At 44.7% G+C, this 23,955-nt stretch overlaps 1 protein-coding gene across 1 annotated transcript; it reads left to right on the plus strand.

Annotated features, from left to right (window-relative positions):
• The first annotated feature begins 5,180 nt into the window (after positions 1–5,180).
• Positions 5,181–22,363, plus strand: CEND1 (cell cycle exit and neuronal differentiation 1). Its single transcript, XM_054971519.1, has 2 exons — positions 5,181–5,228; positions 18,953–22,363. The coding sequence occupies exon 2, from the start codon at positions 19,158–19,160 to the stop codon at positions 19,587–19,589; it is 432 nt and encodes a 143-aa protein (XP_054827494.1). The 5' UTR covers positions 5,181–5,228; positions 18,953–19,157; the 3' UTR covers positions 19,590–22,363.
• The last annotated feature ends 1,592 nt before the right edge of the window (positions 22,364–23,955 follow it).

A 23,955-nucleotide genomic window follows, 5' to 3' on the forward strand; every position in this document is an offset into this window, starting at 1 on the left:
CTTAGCCCTTAACCCTGACTGGCTCCACCGACTTTCAATGTAGCCGAACCGGATTTGGACTGCAAGGCCTCTGTTAGGCCCAATATACTTGCTTGGCTCTGATTTACATTTGGGGGATGTTAGAAGAGGAGGACTTGATGCTGTCACTTTCCTCAGGTTTCAGAGGGGAACAAACCAGAGAGAAAGGTAGAAAGGTTAGGGCATCTGCTTACTCCTTTACTGCCCTATCCTTTGATGTGTAGATTGCTAATCTCAGGACTTCCTCCTCATAACATCCTTCTCTTCCTCCCTTTGTCACACTTCTGCCTTTTCTCTCCATCTTGTACCATGGATGCAGGTCCTGCCATCTGTATCCATCCTTAGACTAGACAAGTAGATAGGATTCTATCTCTTCACTTTCCTATTGAAGTATGGAGTTCCTATAAAGAATTCTTTCATCTTTTCTAAACTTAAGGCAAGTGTAAATTTGTTACTTTCTCTCACACACTCATACCAATTACCATGCTCCAACTACCCATCATGTTTTCTCTGCAATCTATGCTAATCTGTTAAGGAACAGTTTCTGTTCCTTTTAACAGGGAAAAAGTGTATCTTTATTTTACTTTTCAATTAGGTTATCATTACGTTGTATTTTGGAAATGGAACACTGGGGAATGGTAGGGACTATGTTTCCTTGTTAAAATAGTTTTGTTTGTTTGCTTGCTTGCTGCTGCTGTGAGAGTTGGGACTATATACCTTTGACTGAGAACAGTTTTTTCATAGTAATGTGTGTGTAAGGAGGGGGCTGCTTCAGCCACTCCCAAGCTCCTCTTTCAATTTCCATTCCATTTTAAAATTCTGTGGTGGTATCTATTGAAGAAAAAGACAATTCCTAAAATGGCAGCCTGGGTGCTGTCTCTCTGAAGCAATGAGAAAGCTGATCTGCACGGACAAGACCAGTAGGGATGCAGATCAGAGGCCTTTTTAAAATTTCCTTTTGCCTTGTATGCAGCTCAGATAAAACATTGGCAAGGAATATGCACTCTGTACATGTTCATGCTCTTCATTTTGCTTTTACCTAAAATGGTGTGGTACAGTTTCAAATAAGCAACCAACTAGCTAAGCTAACGCTTAAAGAATTGAAAAAAAAAGTTGAGTAGGACGTTCAAAACTACAGCAAATGTATTGCTGAAGGATTTGGGGAGTCCTTTGGTAGATAGATACTTTGTGTCTTCTTCAAGCCTGTGATTTTCTACGTTTGCTGAAACGGATGCTGAACCAGTTCCTTTTCAAAACTAATTAATGGCCCAAACAAGCCTGTTAAGGATTCTTTTTAAAATGGCTATACTTTAAAGAGTTGGTCAGATAGGCATGTATTGACAATTGTTCATCACCTAGGCAGCTACAGCTAACATGAGCTGGTTTCAAACATATAATAGTATTATTCAGGAGTCATTTTGTAGAAAAAGAACTCCAGGAACTTATTAGCATACTCATTAGCATATGCCACGTCCCTTGATCAAGCCAAAATGGCTAGGATTTGGCTGCTGCCTGACGCCGGAGTGTACCCCATCTGGCAGTGGTCCAATCAGGGCCGTTTGGCCCCCAATCCACACCGAAACAGGCCCCAAATGGCTCAAAATGGCCATTTTGGGCATGTTTTGGCCTGGATCAGGCCCAAAATGGCCCGGATTGGGTTGGTGTCAGGCAGGGGAGGGGTCCCTGGCGGTTTTGGTCCTGATCCTGGCCGAAAAGGGACCCAAATAGCCATTAATGGCCATTTGAGCCCGGATCACAGCTGAAACAGCCTGGACCAGATCAGTGTTGGGAAGAGGAGGGTTTCCCCACTTGGCACTAACCAGATCCCGGCAGTTCTGGCCCCGATCCCAGCAGAAAATGGCCCAAATGGCCAAAAGTGGCCATTTTGGGACTTTTGGGCCAGGATCGGGGCCAAAAAGGACCGGATCTGGTTGAAGTCGAGTGGAGGAACCCGCCCCCCCTGCCCAGAACTGACCCAGCCCAGGCTGTTTTGGCCCAGATCCAGGCCTAAAAGTGCCAAAAATGGCCATTTTGGGCCCGTTTCGGCCAGGATTGGGGCCAAAAAGGCCGTGACCGTGTCCATGCCAGATGGGGGAGGCTTCCCCTGCCTGGCACCAACTGGATCCAGGCTGTTTCGGGCCCGATCTGGGGTGTTTTGGCCCCATTCCAGGCCGAAACGGCCCAAAATGGCCGACAGTTGCCATTTTCGACCCGTTTGGCCTGGATCGGGGCTGAAATGGCCGGGACCACATCGATGCCAGGTCACCGATCCAATCCCGGCCATTTTGGCCCCAAAACAGGCCAAACAGGCCCAAAATGGCCTAAAATGGCCATTGTGTACCCATTTCTGCCAGGATCGGGGCCGGATCGGTCGGAACTGGGTTGGTGCTGGGCAGCACTAACCCGATCCCAGCCATTTCGGCCCTGATCCAGTCCGTTTCGGCCCTTATCCAGGCCGAAAGGGGTCCAAAATAGCCAAAAATGGCTTTTTCAGGCCCGTTGCAGCCGGATTGGGACCGAAATGGCCAGGATCGGGTCCGTGCCAGGTGGGGGATGCTTCCCCCACCCAGCACCAACCCAATCTGGGCCATTTTGTCCCCAATCGAGGCCTAAACGGCCCAAAATGTTTTAAAGTCAGGTGGGCGGGGTCACTTGACTTGGGGGAACTACCGGAAAAGCGTTCCGGTGCGTTCCCCCTCGAAATAAGCCCTGGTATTATTGCACTGTGGCTTACGTTGCCTGGTAGTTGTTTGGATTAAAAGGTATAAAACTCTGGCAAATTTGAAATGCTATTACAAAAAGTTAGAGGCTCCAGGGATTACACCCTGCATGCACAACCCAGGTAAACCTGTCCCAGCAGACATTCGCGCATATTTGCTAAGAACATCTAATGTGTACAAGCCAGAATATTCAAACAAGGAAAATGTCTTCATCAGCTACTACCAGAATTAGCTAAACTTATCAGAATAGGCCTTACCATACCTATTTCCTGCTGCACCTCAGAAAGTTCATTCCTATGCCTTCGTAGAATAAAGACCTTTCTATGGTCGAGCATGAGACAGGCAAGGCTCAAACACATGGCTCTTCTTCATGGATGTAAACAGATCTCTCAGAAAACTGATCTCAGTGGTATAGCTAATGAATTCATTCAAAGACCATCAATTAGAACAAACATCCAGAGTAACTTAAAATCCTGGGTGGCATAACTCTGAGTTTTCTTTGGGTCATGGGCACTGTTCTGAATTGCCTCAAAATATGCTTCTACTCACTTATAGGATATGAGTTCAAAGTGAGAAGCCAATTGCTACTAGTTTGAACTCTGTACATTGCTCAGAAATTGAGTGCACAGCAACTGTTTTGTATTCTGCTTTGGCTCAGAGACTTCAACTATGCATTTACCAATCAAAGACATCTGTGATGCCATAATTTAGTAAATTTCACTACTAAGTCACCCTTATGAATAATAATTATTATTATTATTTATTTAATTTACAGCCTACCCTCCCCGCAAGCGGGCTCAGAGTGGGTTACAACAGTGTAATGATACAAAGATAAAACATTTAAATACATTAAAATATATTCAAATACATTTAAATCAGTCATTGATATGTACAGTCAGACCCCAAATGGCAGCCTCCTCCATTCTTCCCAGCATAACATAAAGAAGGGGGAGAGGGGGTACAACTGGTGCTGTCACTGTGACTTTGTATATGAGAGGGAAGGTGGCTATGTAGCCCCACCCCCAACAGAAGACCAGTTTGGGAGGCATTCCCAAGAATAAGGCTCAAACAAGACTCCTGTAAATGAAAGTTCAGAAAAACTTTAAAATGTTCCCCTACAGGCTTTTCAGTGTTGCCTTTCTTAGTGTCAAATTTGTGACCAGTAGTTTGTCCTATGCACACAGTATGTATATTTGTAGATCTTAAATGACTATCCTAAAAGTGAAGTTCAAAACAGTACACAGCAGGAGATCACTGAGAGTTGGGAGTTGGCCAACTCCCAACTCCCACCCAGCCCAGGGGCATTGTTAGGGGGTGTCCAGGGGCGCCCCTCCATAGATATGGATCTATGGAGGGGCCCCCTCCATAGATAGTAGAGCCCCTCCCTATGATGTCACTTTTAAGGACCTAGCATAGCAACACCTCTGACCCAGCCCCCAAATTGGAACGTCTATGCTGGTTTCAAAAAGGATGTGAACAAACTGGAAGAGTGCAGAGGAGAGCAACCAACATGATTGGGGACTGAAGACCAAGCCCTAGGAGGAAAGCCTGAGGGACTTGGGAATGTTCAGTTTAGAGACGAGGAGGTTGAAGGGAGACATAGTTGCTCTCTTTACGTGTTTAAAAGGCTGTCACTGGGTAGGGAAGGGAGCTGTTCCTGTTGGCAACAAAGGACAGGACTCGAAACAATGGATTTAAACTACAGGAGAGAAGGTACTGGCTGGACATTAAGAAAAACTTGTTCACATTAAGAGTAATTCAGCAGTGGAATCAGCTGCCTAGGGATGTGTGGGTTCCCCTTCATTAGCAGTCTTCAAGGAACGGCTGGTCGGGGCTGCTTTAGACTGTCCCTGCATTGGGCAGGGGGTGGAACTAGACGATCCGTAGGGACCCTTCCAACACTATGATTCTAGTCATACAAACTCAGTCTAACCTACCTCACAGGGCCGTAGTTGTAAGAATAAAATGGAGGAAGATATATAATCTGCTTTCTGTCTCCATGGGTTCTGAGTCCGACTGCTACTCACTTTTCCCTACCGATCAGCGGGATGCATTGCTAGGGTGTCTCGCGTGAAGAGCGCCCCGGCAGTAGACAGCACAGCGCGGTCCTTCTCCTCCTCGACCTCCTGTGCATGACCAGGTGGAGCCCTTCAACCAGCAGCTGGCACAGCGATCCCACCGCCCTTGGTCGCCCTCCTGTGTGGGTCGTGCCGCTTTCCCCCAGGCCCTCACAAGCCGCTCGATTGGGCACCTCGGATCGCTGCGGCGCCCCCCCCCCCCCCCGCAGCAAGCAGCAGCTCAAAGCCCGAGCCCGCCCCGCCCGGCTCCTTGGCCCCGCCCCTCCCACTCCTGCGGGTCTGCAGCGGAGCATTGTGGGAAACTCCCGGGAATTGCCTCCCTCTCCCCTCCCCTCGCTCTTCCTGCCTTTCTCCTCTGCGGAGCAGCCGCCGTCCAAGGTGGGACTTCGGGACGCAGGAGGGGGGAATCGAGGTAGGGGCGCTTTTCCCGGACACGCGTCTGCCGCAGGGAGAGAGGACGGGGCTCGCGTGCCGGTGAAGAGAGGCAGAGCCGTGGACCCGCCTGGCCGAGGTGTGGGCGCATCTCTGGCGAGCGAGGTCACAGGGCTGCTCGGGCCCAGAGCCTTGCAGCCCGCGCCACGGCTGATGCCTTTGGGGCCTTGGGCAGGCAAAGGACGCCGCCGGGGCAAGCTGCGAACAAGACTGGTAGGAACGCGAGGGGGGCCCCACCCAGAGCCGCTGGTCCATGCCTTGTTCCTTGAAGGTCAGGCGGTGGGCGTGAGCATCCCCCGAAGCGAAGGCTGAACGAAGTCTTCGCTAAACAGGATGAGATGGCAGAATGCCCCCGTGTTTTCCTTTGCCCGTTGGCCTGTTTGTGCAGAATGATTGCCCAGAACATCCAGGGCGAATGTTAAGCGAGAGTCTTCTCTGGGGGAGATTTACCTTCCGTCCCTGAGAAACTGATGAGACCTAGATCAGGCTGACACCGTCTAGAAGCACCGCTATTTAGAGCTTAAATTTCAAAAGCTGTGCTGATGAAGTTCGGAAGTCATGAGCGTTCATTTAAATCACCTTTAGCAACTCGAATCTATCCAAGAGGATGATAGGCACCTTTTTGCAGTCTCTTTGTTTCAAGCTGCAGTGGCACATTTTGCAAGCCTGAATAGACAGGCTTGTTTGATGCTGGCTTTCTGTATCAACTATTTTATTTTTGTTTCATTAATTTTTTAAAAATATTTTTTTAATTTTAATTAACTATTAATGCTGTAAATAGGATGCCAAATCAAACACTGGTTCACTCTTGCATCCTGTCAAAATGTCCTCCTTTGAAATTATAGTCTTTGGGTTGGGTTTCTCCCCTCACTTTGGGCTGCCTGTGCGTTCATGTCATTCTCTTATAACAAAAGCAGTAGATTAATGATGCTTCGTGCATCATAGCTTTCTTCAGATTGGCAGCAGAGGTTGTAAAAATAGATGGGAAGTGGGAAGCACAAAGTGGCAAAGTGGTTGTTGCCCTTGACTGCAAATGGGCACTGATACATTGATCATTCCAAAGAATACAGATCTGCTGAATGCATGTTGAACTAAAGTATGGTGCTGTATGCAGGGTATTTTTTCCATGCTTTAAGTAAAGCTGTTTTCTTTCTGTTGGCTTACTTGCCATTGTAATGGAAATACCTGTTGATTTGGATTTTTTCTTAAGAGTTCACTGCTAAATTGTCCAAATATCCAGAATGTAAAAGCGGGGCTACATTTTTGCCCCCAAGGGGGCTTGACTCCCATTTCATATCCCAAACAAGGGCTGGTTTTTCAAGAGTGCTGAGCATGCTCCAGTCGCAGTATTTTTGTTTATGAGCACTGTATTGGAAGAGGCCAGGGTACTGAGGATTTCTGAAAATCTGCTTTCTCAAATTAAGATTGCTAAAGGCTTTTTATTTTGAGCGACTGCTCTTTGTTTCATAACCTGAATTATTGATTCAGATGATGAAATTAAGGCCCACTTTTTGCTTCCAGAACACTTCTGGTCCGTTGCAGTTTACAGAGCCAGCTACATCACAGGTTCAAAGTGTCACCTGGGGCACAATCTGGATGCAATGTGGTGCAGCTAAAGCCCCTTTTAAGTCTATGCAACAAATTCTCAGTCAAATGCTGGTTTCCCATTTATTTTAATAGTGCCCAAATCCCTCTGGGTTAGTCCTTTCTTCTGCATTCCCCATCCCCCATGCCTGTGGATGGTGAAGGTTAGGTATACAGCAGTGAAGACTCCAGCTTGGTTTACACAATCATCTTCATTCACATAGGCTCTGAAAGACTGGGGCGGGGGGGGGGGGTTCTTTTTCTCTGCCATTATGGATAGTTTGGATGAAGCTGATAAAAGAAACATTCCAGGACTGAAAAAAATAGCTGCTTTCTTTGGTGGGTTTCATTATTGTTAGAATATTTGATCTTCCTGGTCTTAAATTCTGTGGCTTTGTAGCTGTGAGAGCTGGAGGGTGCTTCAAAAGCTGCTCATACACTTTTCTTGTAAAGATGTGCCATAGAACATTCAAGATTCTCCTAGAAACCTGGCATTCCTTGGCAGTCTTTTTCTTTTAACACCCTCCCCCTGGCATTCTGCCATTGTCACAGTTTGGCAAGCTTCAGACCTTGGTGGCATTCATTCTCATTGCCCAGGCCTTTGAGTCACTGCAGCCGAGGGAAGAAAGATTTTGTAGGCTCTTTTTCATCTCCCCACGCTCCCTACTTCTCCCCAGAAAATTTGGTATAAATAATCCTCCATGGACAGTGGTGCGTTGATGAGTCAATGATGCTTATACACTACCCATGAAATTGCTTCTTAGCACTATCAGGCTACCAGCAGGAGGAAAGTACCTGAGCCAAAGGGTTTCAGGGACACTCCATGCTCACCCCGAGGGAGCTTGAGCTGCTCTTCGGTAAAGGTCGCTGCCTCAAGCTGAGTTGGGATCTCTGTCTGCAGTGGCTTCTTAAATTTCAAATGCGACACAGCAGCTTTGGGCTGGTGCCTGTAATCAGCAGCCTGTAAAATCCAGGACCTTGCAAGATCTCCTGTCCAATCTTTTGTCTACCACCACTGAGCAAACGGGAATAGCTGGTGACACACACTGGGCATTGTATGGTTCTGAATTCAATTAGAAGGAAACAGAAGTCGCTAGTTATTAGGAATGCTGATAAGCTAAACAGAATTGTCACACTCATTGGAGTTATTGTTCATCGTTGCATGGCATTGGAGGGATTTTTACTCATAGAATCTCTATATTTGACAAATGAGGGAGGGAGAGAGAAGGGATGGCACAGGCCCTGCTTTGTATACACAAACTGAAGCTGGTAGAACTACAGTTTTGTGACTCCAACAGAGACAGCTTTACTAATTCATGATAAACTAGCTTCTGTGTCACCTTTACATTACTGCAATTTTAACAAAAGCTTATCAGTAGTAAAGCTGGGAATCGGTTGTGCTTTTCTGCAGCAACTCTTGGACATTGTTAACAATCCCATTTCTGAGATGGAAAAAGCAAGATAAGGGCTGGGTTACATGTTGATTTATCTTGAGACAGTAACAGACCTGGAAACACAAAGCAGCACTTCAGGTGGTATGCCTTCATGGTAAGATTGCCAATTCTGGAGATTTTGAGGGTGGAGATTTTGAAGGTGGATCCTGGGGAAGATGGGGTTTTGCAGAGGGGAGGGACCTCATCTATCCTCCAAAGCAGCCATCTTCTTCACAGGAACTGATTTCTGGAGATTGTCTGGAGATCAGTTGTAATCCCGGGAGGTCTCTAGGCCCCACTTGGAGATTGGTAACTCTACCTCATGGCCGGACATTTGCCCTCCTTCATCTTCCACAAGGAGTGCTCTGCATGGTGCTCCCTCTGCAGCTGCCTCCGCCCTCTTCCACTGAGGTCTGGGGGGGGTGGGGGAAATCTCAGAGATGGCACTGGCATCATAGAGCAGTTGGTACATTTTTCAGCATAGTCTTGTATTGTGCTTTTTGACTAATATACTTCCTCCTCCCCAAATTGCTGGCTTTAACTTGCAGAACTGCATTGATACAGACCTGTAAAAAATTGATGCTGAGTTCCAAAATTTGTGGGAATATTAAGGCTAGATTGTGACATAAAAGGGGTCCCAGTGAAGTGACCGGATTTAGCTTCTGCTAGAAGAAATATGAAGAAATAAGAAGCAATTATGCAAATTCCTTGTCTTTCTCTAAAAACTAGTTCTGTCCTCCCCTTGGTCACATTCTAGTGTAACCAAGAAACAAGCTATGTGAATAAGACCAGACATGATTGCAAGAGGCAGGAAGCAGGTATGAGCTCCACAGCAATGAAGTCCGTAAGGATATTCCCTTACCTCTGGTCATATAAACAGACAGATGGTTTGACAATCATTCCTAAGGGGGAGGGGAATAAAACACTGCACGTGGACAACGTTTGAGGGCAAATAAATGTGCAGATCATGTACAACTATTGCACATAGGTGGCTTTTATTGCAATTGAAATTCATGCCGTCACAGGAGAACAAAGAATATGTCTTACAATATGTTATTCTTGTGGTTTGTCTGGTAGTAGGAACCACATTTAGATATCACCAGAGCCTGAAAAAAAATTGAGATGAGCTGAAGTGGGATTTTAAATTGGCTTCTCCCATCCCTAGTGTGGCTGGCCTGAGCTTTTGGACCCTGGGTCTACTAATTATATCAATGCCAGGATCAGAACTCCAATGCTTCTGCTTATGAACTGGCGGTTTGTCCACAAATATATTTAAAGCTTTTTTTTAATGCAAAGCAACTTTGAATTCATTGCCAGTATTTGTAGAGTTGAGAGAAGCAAGCTGGACTTTCCCCTTCTTGGGATGGATGTGAAATAATACATATTTGTGTTGGGAGAGCCCCTCCGCAGCTAGATAATAAATAATAATAACAACATTCAATTTATATAGTGCCCTTCAGGACAACTTGATGTCCGCTCAGAACGGTTTACAAAGTATGTTATTATTATCCCCACAACAATCACTCTGTGAGGTGGGTGGGGCTGAGAGAGTTCTGGAGAGCTGTGACTGACCCAAGGTCACCCAACTGGCTTCAAGTGGAGGAGTGGGGAATCAAAGCCGGCTCTCCAGATTAGAGTCCCGCGCTCTTAACCACTACACCAAACTGGCTCTCAGGTGCCAGAGAGGATAACTGGGGAAGCATTGGAACTGATAGGGGTAGGATCTTCATCTTCTGGGAGATCTGCTCAAAATCACACCCCTTCAGACAGGCAAACAAAAAAGGTGGTTTAAATAAGGAAGTGAATTCCTCTCTTGGCTTAGAGCCCCAGCACCCAGAGCTCTACATACAGCTTCAAAGGAGGTAAGGGCCAGGGCTGACTGACAAAGAGCAACTGTGTATCCTAGGTAGGGGAGAGAGCTGTCCTTCCCACTGGATTGCTTGGATTTGGGGTTAAGTAGAGGAGTGAGTGGCTTATCTTCCATGACTAGCAATGATTTCCCAGGCCCAAAATTCTGTTATATCTATCTTTTCCCCATGCACATGGTGTAGTGATCCAAGAATACTTCTGCATGTGGATGGACATAAAATATGAACGTTATTTATTGGGGTTCTATATAAGCAGATTGTGCAGCATTTTTCAGAGATATGCATGAGGCCATCTTTAAGATGAAGAAAATTTGTGTCTCTTTTGTATATAAGATTTGATCAAAGTTGGGAAATAAGCAATTTTGTGTCCTGTGGGTAGCGATCATAAAGGTGGCGGCAGTATTAATTTCCCTGAAAGGAATTTTTTTCTTATTTCTCTGTAATTTCATGCAGTTGGTTCTGAATTCAGCAGCGGTTTCATTCTGTCGCAGGGAAGACCTGAGTGGTTCACTAGCCTTAAAATACTAGTTCTCAGCTGCAGATCTTGAATGGTTCTGACCCATTTTATCTGCTCTTCTAATGATATGTGAACTCTAACAGTGCAGTCCTAAGTAGATCTCGTTGGACTTAGGGCTAACTATACTTTGGATTGCCCTCTAAGGCACATGTCTGCCTGCCTGCTTATAACATTTCTTACCCATGGGCATGGCTCTTGTACCCTTAAAAGACATCTTAAAAGACGGAATTTGGTTGAGTAGCTTTTCATGGGCTGGCTTGACAAAGCATACCTGCCCAAATTCCCTCCGCCATAACTGTTGAAGGCACAGTTGCATCTGGCTAATTTAATAGCAGCTTTGCGCAGTGGCAGTATCGTAGCCAATGAGGTTGTAATTTAATAGCTGATAAGGTACAGGGTAGTATTTCCTTATAGCTCTTAATCCCATAGAGAGTGGTAGAGGCTGATTAATGAAAGAAGGATCTTTGGGACCTGGGCTATTTAATGGCATCTAGGAGGTATGATTTACTAGAACAATTAATCTGCCTTGACAGCAGGACTTAAAGCAGCTCAGCTTCTACATACCTGACACCATTCTTGTGTGGATATCATGTTACATAGATGTTAAGTGCCGCACATATTCATGATATGCATACATCTTTAAACACCGTATATCCATATTTGGGATCTCTGATTGAAAATTTGCCCTGTAAAATGGGTAGTTGTTCAGACCTCTGTTATTCACACCAGGAACTGGTCAAGACAGTGTTAATGCTGCTGTGGCTAATTTGGGATATAAGACCAAGATTTTTAGGTTCCAGCATTAATTTTTCTACCAGTCTACCGTGGTGCTGTGGGGAAATGTCTGAAGATGGAGTCTGAAATATGACCAAAGGCAACAAATGTTTGTAGCAATGCCCCATAATATGGTAACCTTGAAATCTATCTAAGTCTGATCCCCTTTGAACAAAGGCCCTGGTCGTGCAGGAGGTAGAGCTATGCAGTTATACCTGCCTGATTTTTTTACTGTAACATCATGGAGAGAGAGAATGGTGGAGGTGGAGGGTAGCTGTTGTCTGGGGAATAGAATAGGCCCTTGATAATTCTGACTCAAGAAAATGATAGTGTCTTGTCCATTTAGTCCAGGATGGAGATCTCTGTCAGCAATGCAGGCAGTTAAGGAAACAGGCCATATACTGACACAGCCAGGGACAATTCACTTCTGAGTGCAGGGATGGGGTGAAGTTGTGGACACAGGGATCTTCATGACTAGGAAATGCCCTCATTGTGACTGCACTAAAAATTTAAGAAACTGCAGTGTCAAGGACCAGTGAAGAGTCCTTCTCAGAAAGCAGCATGTCTATAGGTCTATTCCCACCCCAACTCCCCAATCTAATTGTCAGTTATGTTAGCTATGCTCCTTGGTGTAGCCTTTTTGCACAAAGAAGCCAAAGAGAAGCTAGTAACTTGGCAAGAAAGCTTGCTATCGCAGACTGTACAACAAAGCAAAAGTGTGGGTGAGTTTTCTTCTAAGCCAGGGGTGGCCAAACTGCAGCTCCGGAGCCACATGTGGCTCTTCTAGACATATTGTGTGGCTCCCAGAGGTCTTGGAGTATCATCATGGCCATACATTTTAGTTTACTTTAGTTTACTTCCCTCACTTCCCTCCCTTTCCTTTCTTTTCATGTCTTTCCCTCCCTCCCTTTCCTTCTTTCTTTCCATGTCTTTCCCTCCCTTTTCCTTTTTTCCTTTCCCTGTTGGGGTTGCCAGGTCTGACTCAGAAAATACCTGGGGAGTTTGGGGGTGATGCCACTTCCAAGTCAAAGGTAAGGTTATGGCTTTTCCCAAGCTCCACCCCTTCTGATGACGTCACTTCCAGCACACTGCACCAACTCCCCTTCCTGTGATGTCACTTTCAGGACACTCCCCCAAACCCGCCCCTTCATCTGAAGTCACTTCAATGCACCATGTCTTGCGGCTCTCAAACATCTGATGTTTATTCTATGTGGCTCTTACATTAAGCAAGTTTGGCCACCCCTGTTCTAAGCCCTGGTTGCATGCACACTCATCTATATAGGAAACTAAGAAGCAAAGTACTGCAAAGAAAAGGTTGAACAATGGCTGAACCATTTGTAAGGGTGATCTGGTATATAGGTAAAACAAAAACTGTACAGCTGAAGAAAAATTCGTAGGGATATTTTGCAAATGTATAGGTGTCATTCCTATACATTTCTGGGGGAAAGCAGGGATGAAAATAAGCTGCACTACAATCTCCCCTCTTGTGCTTTGAGCCCTTCAAGAGAGACAGTACCAGTCAGAAATTCAAGTTCTTTTTTCCACTGCAGAAATAATTCATATTCCCAGACACCAGCTCCATATTTTTAGGAGTCTGCCTGGTCTACACATCCATCTCTTGCATTCCTTGATCTCTATCATTTTATCTCTTGATGATGTATAGTTAAATGTGTGAACTGATCACTGAGAAGCCTTGAGTGTCTGAAAGACTATAGTTTGTCTGATGGCACACTTGCACATGCAAGTTCCCAACTTCCAGGTGGGGGCTGGAGATCTTCTGGAATTATGATTGATTTCCAGGTCACAGAGATCAGACCCCCCTGGAGAAAATGGCTGCTTTGGAGGGTAGACTGTATGGTATTATATCTCGCTGAAGTCCTCCCCCACCCCCAACTTGCCTTCTTCAAGCTCCACACACCCGCCAATCTCCAGGAATTTTCCAGTCTGGAGCTGGCAACCCTAGCTGCAGTGTTCAGTTGATGACTATGCATATGTGATTCAATGCTAAGATTTTTTCCTTACGTGCTTCTTATAATGACTAGTTTAAAAGCCCACTTTTAATTTCTATTAATGAGACAAAGTGTCTCCCATATCTACCTGCTCCAACTCCTTTATAAACAAATGTTGTTCTATTTTTTTAAATAAGCAGAAGCATGGGTTACTTAACTTTTCTTTTCATTTATAACGCATAGTTTGTGTTACTTTTCCTCAGAGAACACTTTTTGTCATGGGGAGGTCATATATTTATCTGCTAATCAAAGCATTCTATGTTGTACTTGAGAGGGAAATGAAATCTGTCTGCTAGGTAAGGCATGATCTGAATTGCCAAAGCTAAGCATATTTGACCCTGCAAGCTGCCTGAATGGGAAAGACTGCCTGAAAACCTGTTGGGAAGGTTTTTTGTGCTTCTTATAGGTAAAATGGAGGAGAAGTGCATAGTGTATGAGTGTCACTGAGCAATGAAATGTGTGCTCTCTTATCCCTACTCACTTCCTCAACTGCACCACATCATCTTGATCATTAATCAAAAGAAGTTGTTTGGAATTTGCTGTTCCAGCCAAGTTTCTTAAATCTGTCTCATCATTTATATACTCAAGTGTGTGCTTAATAGTGCAATCCTAAACAGAGTTACACTCTTCTAAGGCCATTGAAATGAAAAGGCTTAGAAAGGTATAACTTTGTTTAGGATTTCACTGCACATAGTCCATCATCCAGCCATTGTTTAGCTGCCTTCTCAGTTTGGTCATCAGGGCAGCATGTCAAATAAACTGAAGTCCAGCGGTAACTTAAAGATAAGCAATGTATAAACATTGTTTGCCTTTCAGGTACCACTGGACTTCTGTTTCACTGACAGGATGGCCTAAAGACTAAACTCAGAAGGGACACCTAAGCAGTGGCTGGATAGTGGACTACATACAGTGTAATCCTGTGAAGTACACACAACTCTCTATATTAATAATTTAGCATTTAGGAAACTTGGCTGGAACAGAAATCTCCAAACAACTTTTAAAGGTGCCTCTGAACTCTTATTTAATAGTGCTGCAACAGATTAACATGGGCTGTTTTCACACACACCCGTAAGCCTCCAGAAGATCACGCAAGACTCATGGCACAAAGCATCTTCCTAGCACGATTTCCCTGCACAATCCCCTTTAATGGGCGCGATGACATTAGAAATCACGCCATTAAACGGGATCATGCTGGAAAATTGTGGTAGGAAGACGCTTCATGCCGTGAGTTTCACGTGATCTTCCGGAGGCTTTGGGTGTGTGAAAATGGCCATGGCTTCCTCTCTACAATGATCATGTCCTTCACTATTATCGACCTACTTTTTATTTGTCTTTCTGTATCCCCTGCTACCCATTGCTATTTATAGGCATAGTAGAGTGCATATACCAGAGAATGTTAAGAATTCACCAAGGAGCAGGCATGGTAAGCCTTCTCCTTGATAGTGCACAGATCTACCTAGAGAAGGCAAGAGGTGCAGCCACCTAGAATGCAGGGTAGAAATAAAGTTGTTTGTGTTTTGGACTGGCTGTGCCAGGCACAACTGTCTTTCCACCTCATAATGTTCATAGATGGGCCCAAACAAACAAACATAGTTCTAGAATCAATTATTTTCTTTGCTTAACAACTGAAGGACAGAGAGGTGGGTCAGATCTTTATTTCTGTCCCAAATGCAGAAATGTTGAGTTATAATCCTATAGGATGGCTAAAATGTAGCTTCCTCTGCAACTTGGCAACTAGAAGCAGCAGAGGTTTTATCATCCAAAATCTTTTGCAAGGAAGACAGAATTTAGTTCCACTGAAATGTTGCTGCTTACTGCTGCCATTTTGGAATAAAAATATCCTGATAAATGAGCTTGTTGGTTCACTTCGGAATGAAAGAACACAAAAAGCATCTGGTTGGGGGGAGGATTGCCTGGAGATTTGCGCTTTTTAGCTGGATGTCTTAATAGGCCTATATTTAACTGTGCTGGTAAGCAAGCTCTCGATGGGACGCTGGAAATGCTGAAGGCTCACAAGGAGATAATGATGTGGGCAGCTTCCTGTTTACTCTTCTATTTCATAGGCATGTCTCTTATAACACCAGCAAGCCCCTTGATGCTCTGTGGAGGAAGGGGCTGGTTGGAGGGCTCCTGTTAATTTGCCTTGTTTCCTGTCACTTTCTTGATCTGGAAATGCTATAGCTGAGATTTTGGGGCTCTGTTTGGCTGCATAGCACCCTGCTTCAATTGTGATTTTCTTTTCTCTTTTCTCTTTGCATTTAAGCTGATATTTACATTACTTTCAGCACGACTGCTCAGAACAGGAAATATATACTTCCTACTAGACATGGGCAAGGACCAGGAAAAAAACCACAGACCGTTGGTCTGTGGTCCGTCATGTTTCACAGACCACAGGCCATGACCTTTTCACAGACCCACCCCTTTTTGTGGACTGGTTCATCAGTCCATGGTCCATCATTTCCAAGGGCCCTAGGACTGCCCCTTTGCAGTCAGAGATTCCAAACTCGTAGCAAGTCTTCAGCAGGCTCTCCTCCAGCCACCCTCCAAATTTGACCAAGATTTCATTTCAGAGGTCCGAGTTACAGACCCCCAAAGCAACCACTCCCAGGAACTTCCAGTAGATGGAATAGGAGCTGCAAATGCCAATGGACTTGCATTGGCTTACAACTCCAAAAAGTTGCAATGAAAAGGTTGGATTGAGTTGGGGAATCTTCCTCTGAGAATGGAATGATGACCCCCAGAGTGGAATGATGGTTCTTGGGAGCAGAACACCTGCTCTGGGGCTGGAATGGGGATGGAGAGAAGTACTCTTTGAGGGGACAGTCAAGGAGATTTTTTGGGGAAGACAGGAGGAATATTCTTTTAAAGAACACAAGGACAGAGACAATCTATGAGAGGAGGTTAAATTTGGGGGGAAGGAGTGGATGTTCTTTGGGGAGACAGGAATATCCCTGTACAGGAAAGGACAGAGGCAATCCATGAGGGGAGGTTAATCCTGGGGGGAAGGAGAGTCTCCTTGGGGGAATAGAAATCTCCCCAACAGGCTGGCTGAGGGTAGGTGGGAAGCACCGACTCTGGGAGGGAGAAAAATCATCATGAGGAGGCAGACCTGGGAATGGGGGGACTAAAAGACAGGACTCTTAGGAGGGCAGACATCTTGAGGGGACAGATGTGGAAAGGAGGATGAAAGTGAGGATTTTGGAGGGGGGGGAAAGAGAAATATTGGGAGGAGGCAGATGTGGACAGCCAGGCATTGGCAGATCTCCATTACATTTCAGCACTGCATTCCATAATGAGGAGCTTCACCAATAGAGGAAAATGGACCTCTGTGAGGAGGTATGGAGGCTGCACTGGTGTAGGGGGTGGGGCGCGGTGACTGTCTCTAGGAGCAAGAGGCCCTTAGAAGATTTTCAAGAAGGGGAGCAAGCTGTGCGTTACCCTAGCCCAACACCCCACCAGCAAATAAGAATTGAAAGGGAAAAAATGAGACAGAAGAGTGAGCCCTCAAGGAACCCAATAAGCTTGCTCCCAGAGCCTTACTGCAGCTCTGAGACTGGGTTGGGGAAGAGCCCTAGGCTAGCCCACCACCCCACAAGCAAATAAGAATTGAAATTTAAAAAATTAAGCAGAAGAGTGAGCCCTCAGCTGAAGAAACCCAATAAGCTTGCTCCCAGAGCCTTGCTGCAGCACAAGCCCAAGCCTCCCTGTTGCGCAATCCAAAAAACCTCCCACAACAAGCAGTTCCTCCTTTGGTAACTGCCGGCTGGAAGGTGAAACCGCAGCTCAGTGCTGGGTGTTATATATAATGCATGCTCTCATAGAGAATAATGGGAGCTCTCTGGTTGGCAGCTAGAGCTGCCTATCAAGATTTTCAGGGCTAAGATTGGTGTGTTCCAAAGGCAGCAGAAGGTCTGCAGGTGACTCCACTGTGCTGCCTGGGGAATTGATTGCTTGGTGCTGGGATGTCTGGATTCACGGACTGATGAACTGGCCCCAAAGTCATCATGTCCATGAAAAGCGCACATAAAATTGCTGCTATGGAAGCTGAAGCCAATCACAAATGGTGTGAGGTTCCAAATCTAGTACCAGTGTCTGGTGGAGACAACTTTTTCCCAGTGGGTGCTCCCTAAAGACACAGAGATGATGCCTGATGGGCTCTTCTGAAGAATCTTATGCTCCAGTTAGATGGAGGAAAGCCAAGTTTTGTTCTTTGTTTTGTGTTGGCACCATGGTGCCCATGGGCACCACACTGGGGATCACTGATCTAGGGCAACACTCAGGAGAAGAATTCCTCTTGTAGCAGGAACTGTCAGAGCTAAAGTTTTTGCTTCTCCCAAACAGCAGGTAGATAGGAATGCTTGAAGTGTGGTGACAAGGAGCTCCTGTGACTTCTAATCATTCTGTAAAAGGTGTGGTAGGTGTGGTTTGCTATGCCGGGTGGAGGAAAGGGAAAACATTCCCATTTCTATCCAGCTGTTACAGGTATGGGGGGGGGGGCTTCAGTATCTAAGGCCGTGCAACAAAAATGGGATCCCTTGCCAGTTGCAAGGAGTAAGGACTTTGGAACACAGTTTTAAGGTTGCAATTAGTTCCAGTAGGTGCCTTTAGGATAGGAATATACCTCTGCTGAGATTAGATGGGTGGTGACTCAGTACAGCTAGTTGTGAGACTTCCATTTCAAATATCTCTGCTTTTCAGAACAAGGGCCTGTTTAGCTTGCTTTTATTTTCCTGTGTGTGAACCTGCCCAACAGCCAAAAGCATCATCAGAGGACTTCTGTAGGTTGAGATTGGGGCAGGGGCAGGCTTAGTGGTGCAAAAGTCTAGGATTATCCCTCAGAATCACTCCCTCTCACAGCTGCCTCCCCTCATGGGAACCAAGAAAGTGGTGGCATGGGAGCTGTTGCTGCTGTTGAAAACCATCTGCCAGAGCCCAGGTAAGGCAGGTGCAAGCAGGAGTAAGCTGTTCTCCCCTGTCAGTGTGTGTGTGGGCACTTGGGGCTCCCAAGTGCAGGTCTTAGGGCAGCTGCCCCTGTTTCCCATAGGCTAAGGCCATCTCTGACAAGAGAGGTAGGACCAGGAAGAATGTCCTTTCCACAGCTGTGTCCCATTTGAGAAAGGTCCACCGGGTGCCTTCTCTATTGGCTTTTAGGTGCCAGGCAAAGGCTTTGGGGTATGTGTATATGTGTGGGGGTGCTGCATTCAGTTATTCTACATTGTCCACTTTATTGTAAATTGGTTGCCTTTTATACTAATATCATGATTTCTGTCCTGATGTTTCTTGTCTGTTCTCTAGTTTTTTATTTTATTGCTTTATTTGTATTGAATTTTTTTTTATTTTAAAAAATCTGTGTCAGAAGTAAGGAGACAGAAATCTTTTCATTAAGAAAATCACTGTCCATATTGGTTAGCATAGCTCAAAATAATTAGAACAACCAATTCTATCATCAGAGAGCATCTCTAGTCATAATAGGGGGTTGAGATAGTTGTCCTGATCCTTGTATTTCTTTCATTTTCTAGGATAACATTTCCATGGGGCATATTGCTTGAGTGGAGCACCCTCCTGGAAAACTGAACATCATCAGCTGGAAGAGGTCCCATTATCTGAGGTGGATTCGTTTGTGTGACTGGCTTTTGGCTTGTGAGTGCCAGGTGAAGGGAACTGTATAAACAGTCTAATAACATTCTGGTTTGACCCGAGAAAAGTAGTATACTGGTAAGGAGAATGGAATCTAAAGGAAGCACCCGAAGTGGAAACAAGCCTGATACCAAGATTGCCAGCTCGGGAAAACCTGAGAAGCCTAACCCTGGCCCCACCACAACTACAGATAAGAAAGAAACTCCACCTAAGGAGCAGCCAGCCCCTGCCGCCACAACTCCAGCCAAAAAAGTGGCGGTGGCGGCGGCGGCGGCAGCCAATGAGGCCACAGGGGTGAACAACCACAGCAATGTGAAACCTGGCTCTGCTGCGGCAGCAGTGGAGGGTCCTGAAAGTGTGAGTCACACTGCTGATTCTGAGCACAAAGGGAACAATGCAGAGGAATCTCCAGGCAACAGCATCTTTGAGAACATGAAGCCTCTGATCATTGTTGGAGGAGCAGCAGTGGCTGTCATAGCTGTGATTGTGGGAGTGGCCGTCTTAGCCCGAAAAAAATAAGTCCCAAGAAGCACAGGGCAGACACCCTGGGCCATGTACAGTTCCTTTTGAAATAAATGCATGCAGTAAACTCTATACATATCTATAAATATACAGTATATAGAGCAAGAGCTAGCTAGGTGAAAAGTGCAACACTGGCAATTGTCTGGTTCAAGACCAATGTGCTATTGTTGACACAGTGTGAGCACTCAGTGTACTTGTGCTCTTGTGTAATATAATTCAGCTTGCACTAGTGTGTATAGAAGGCTTCTTTCAATCAGTACAAACAACTGTGTTTCCTTCCCACCTTTCCTCCAAATGTTTAAATTTAGCTCCTGTGAGACATTCAGAGTCTTTTGCTTTGTTATGTTGGGTTGTGGTAGAGCGGATGAAAGGGCGTCTCCCGCCAACAGGGTCACCTGTTACCATAAAAGTACAGCATCCTGCAACTGTGCAAGAACATTACAAGATACATAAGAAGGAAGTATTTTACTTAATCTAAGGAGTCCCCATCACTCGTGCCCTCCACCTTCCAAAGAGCATCAAAGTGCACTCCCTTACCTGTCATCCCGATTTTGAAAGTAGATAGCCTCAGGAGGCCATGAAAGTTCATGAAGAAAGCATGGCCTACTGAGATCTACAGTGTAACCTGCAGCCCACCAGACATCATATAAACCTTGTTTTCGGACCATAATGTAGTACTGCTGACGGTAGCATGGCCGCTGATCTCATTGAGGTTTGGAACTTAAAACATTCCTTCTGGACAGACATGACAAGTATTACTCTAAAGCAGCTGTTTATGCTCTGGAAAGCTACCATTGTAGAGTGTAGATGCCTTTGACAGAGAGTGCTTCTCCCTCCATATATTAATTTCAAAGCATATGAAAGAGAACTTCTGTGGACATGGATGTTGGATTATTGCTAGCACTGTTTCATAGAAGGCTGAGCTGTCATTGTGTGTTGTGCAAAGGGAAGAAGAGGAAAAAAGAAGCAGTTCTAACAGTATGTAACATAAGGGTTTGTTATATTTTCTCTTTTGGGATGACAATGCTCCTTCTTTCCTCCCCCTTTCAGCTTGTGGCCTACCAGCATCTGGATGATGGGTTTGGAAATATTTGTGTATTAGAGTGTCCTGTCCCTGTGCAAAGATTAGACTGGATGGATGAACTTCAATTGACACTTGTAACTCCCATACAGGAGGGACAAGAGGAATGTATCATCCCTTTTGTTTTACTGGAAATCACACAAATTCATTAGTACTAATATTTTTCTTCTTATTTGAACTGACCAGTGTGTAAGATGAGAGGAATTTCCTGTATTCACTATTGGCTTCCTGAAATGCTGAAAGCAGACCTTGAGATGGAAAAGAAGCAGAGGGAGGTGAAGTAAAGTAGCTTTGCCTACCAAAGATTTACCCATGACCATAGGGACACTGGAATGTAGAATGGATTATAACCATTCCAAACAAGAAGCTTCCAACATTTTTGCTTCAACTACATCAGTGGAAAAAGTGGTTATGAAAATCTGACAAGCTTTTTCGAAGTACTTAAATAGATTGAACTTGTCTTTTGCAACACTATTGTTGCTACTGTTAGGTCAGGAGATACATGAACAAACAAGTTTCCATCCCAGTGTGCAGTTGTTCAGAAATCAATGTGGGAACTAGATTTTTGCATTTTTAGCCAAACTCTAATTCTAAACCCAGAATGATTCTGAACTATGTTGTGAAGGTGATGGTGGCAGGACTACATCATCTTGAAGAACAACTTTTTCTCTCTCTTTCTCTTGTAGTGATGGCTGTGATGTGATAGGTTAGGTCTATAAGGGAATCATTCACGAACAGCTGTTGCTCAGTACTGTGGTGTTCCACTGTCTTGAATCATTGTCCAGATCCCTCTCCCCTTGCCAGTCTGAAAACACCTGTATTTTTGTGTGTATATATATAATCTTTCCTACCCCTGCCTTATTTGGGAATATCTCTGTGTATATATATATTACAGTTTACTAGAGTCTTTGTAAAGCTACAAACCCTGTATTCTTTGTACAAAAAAGCAAAAGACAACCATTATTTGCACACCTGCATTCACACAAAGTGTCCATCTTTTGTGCCACTTGCATTCCATCACGCAGCATCTGGACCCATGGTTTCTTTCCAATAAAAGAATGTATGGTTGGGCAACTTATGAATGTATGATCCCTCTTGTGTTAGGAGCTGAAAACTACTGCTTCTAAATAGTCCTTTCAAAATAATAAATCTCAGCCAGTGCAAAGCATCCGTTGCAGCTGGCAAAAGTTGCTCTGCCCCAGCATTGCATCTGGGGTGTGTGGCAATGTGTGCAACAAAATTCCTCACTAAAGATGTGTAGGCTGTTGTGTCATTCTAGCCATTGCCCATCTTTGGGTCCTCCACCTCAACTGTTTCTGCGTTGATGGTTCTGGGTACACAGATGCAGGAAATGGGATGTTGTGATGCCAGCTGAGTTTTGTGCATAACACGTATATAAATCTTCAACTTATTTCATTGCAGTAACAAAGGCATCCTTCCCTCATAATGCCAATGCAATTCTGATGGGGAAAGCATGCATTTAAACCCTCCCCCCACTCACTAAAGCTTTGCTTGTAAGTATGGATCTTCTTGCTGTGGATAACGCTGGTCATGTGTCTAGTGGCAAGTGATACCATTGCCAGCACTGACAGTGTGCAGACTTCTTGCATACATAAAAGAGGCTGTGCAGTATGGAACATTTTGATTCAGATTTGCATCACCCATTAATTATGCAAAACCTGTCATTAGTGGGGGCCTGATAGCACTGAGGAAGCATGTCCACAGCAACCTATGGTACCTGCATCCTAATGCTGGTGGCGGTAAAAATAATATAGCTTTTTCTAGGTCCACGAGGTAGAAATTTGCCTATGACTATTTTAACTATAATCAAATTGAGCAACAAGTACTATAATACAGCCTACCCCTCTAAATTATACCTCTTCAGAAATGAGCATACTGTGCTGTTAATGTGACTTAAGATTACACCCAATGACTGACCCTCTTTCAACTATGTAATTAAAATATTCTTTCCAAAAATTGCTAGTTGCAATTTGCTACTACCTATCTGCCATTTCAGACTATTATTTTACAACTCTTTGGCTGTTTTTTTTACATTTTTTATTCTTCCTTTCCTCCAAGGAACTCATAGTGCCTACTCTCCCCCTACAGCCCTGTGAGGTTGGTAGTTTAGGCTGACGGAGGAAGAAAGTGACTGGCTCAGTCACTCAATGAGCTTCATGGCTGAGTGCTGGTTAACTTGGGTCTCCCAAGTCTAAATCAGAACTCAGTTCTATGTTAGCCATGGGTGGCAGTGCAACAGCCAATACTATGGGCCTCTGGTCCAGTATGCACAGCAGTCCTGCAAATACAGATCACTGACCACAGAAGGGCTCTCTATGGAGAAAGGAAAGAGACGGCAGGAAAGATCCGCATGTGGAGCAGCAAATGGGAGGGAAGGTGGAGGATGTAAAGATTGTACTCCATGTTTCTGTAATAATCAACAGAATTTTCACATACAGAATTGTACTGCATACCCCAGAGACCGTAATCTCCCCACATTAAATAACTAATTTAATATCATGAAACTTGGGGGAATAAGAATTAGCATAACATTTTATTACTATCAATAGGGCATGCTAATTTTATTTTTAGCCTCCTGCTATTCCTCACAGGCATGGAGGGTAGTTGTACTCATTACCCAGATGTGGAGAACATGTATATTCCTTTTTGTGCTCGCAGCATTGGTCCTACATGAGAAGATTGACTGTCTGCTCATGGAGGAGATGCATCAGTTTTCCCTTTGCCTGAGAATTTTGGAAGTACAAGAAGTTGTAATGCTTGGTCTTCAAACACCTTCTAGTAACAGGCTATGCCACCGTCGTATACAAAGAACATCTGATCCCACTGTAGTCCAAGGGGATGGCAAACTTTAGTATCTTTACAATACTAGCTATTTATTGCCATCCTATGCAGAGTTACTTCAGTAGTCCATTGAAATCAGCGGACTTTGGCTGAAGTAACTTCATAGGCCCACACTGTTAGTTTACTAAATTCCCCTTTATTTCCTGTGATAGGATGCAACTACAGATCAAAATAAAAGTGCTTATCCAGTACTGTGTGAGAAAAACCAGTTCAATTCTTGCAGATCTTCTCCCATGACACTATATTACTTGTCTCTTCTGCTACATGCCCCACTATTTTCCAAACGCCAAACCAAAGGAATTAGAATATACCTGTTTTGTGCTAAAATTAACGCCTATTTCTGATCTCCCAAAATATTACCTCCTAATTCTCATGTTAGTTAATCCAGAAGAATACCATCATCTAGTTCCATATTCAGAA

The sequence above is a fragment of the Eublepharis macularius genome, chromosome 2 (genome assembly GCF_028583425.1).
Source record: "Eublepharis macularius isolate TG4126 chromosome 2, MPM_Emac_v1.0, whole genome shotgun sequence".
Taxonomy (NCBI): Eukaryota; Metazoa; Chordata; class Lepidosauria; order Squamata; family Eublepharidae; genus Eublepharis; species Eublepharis macularius.

Excerpts from the sequence above, each read along its gene's own strand:
- CEND1 (XM_054971519.1), top strand. The coding sequence starts at position 19,158 with ATGGAATCTAAAGGAAGCACCCGAAGTGGAAACAAGCCTGATACCAAG.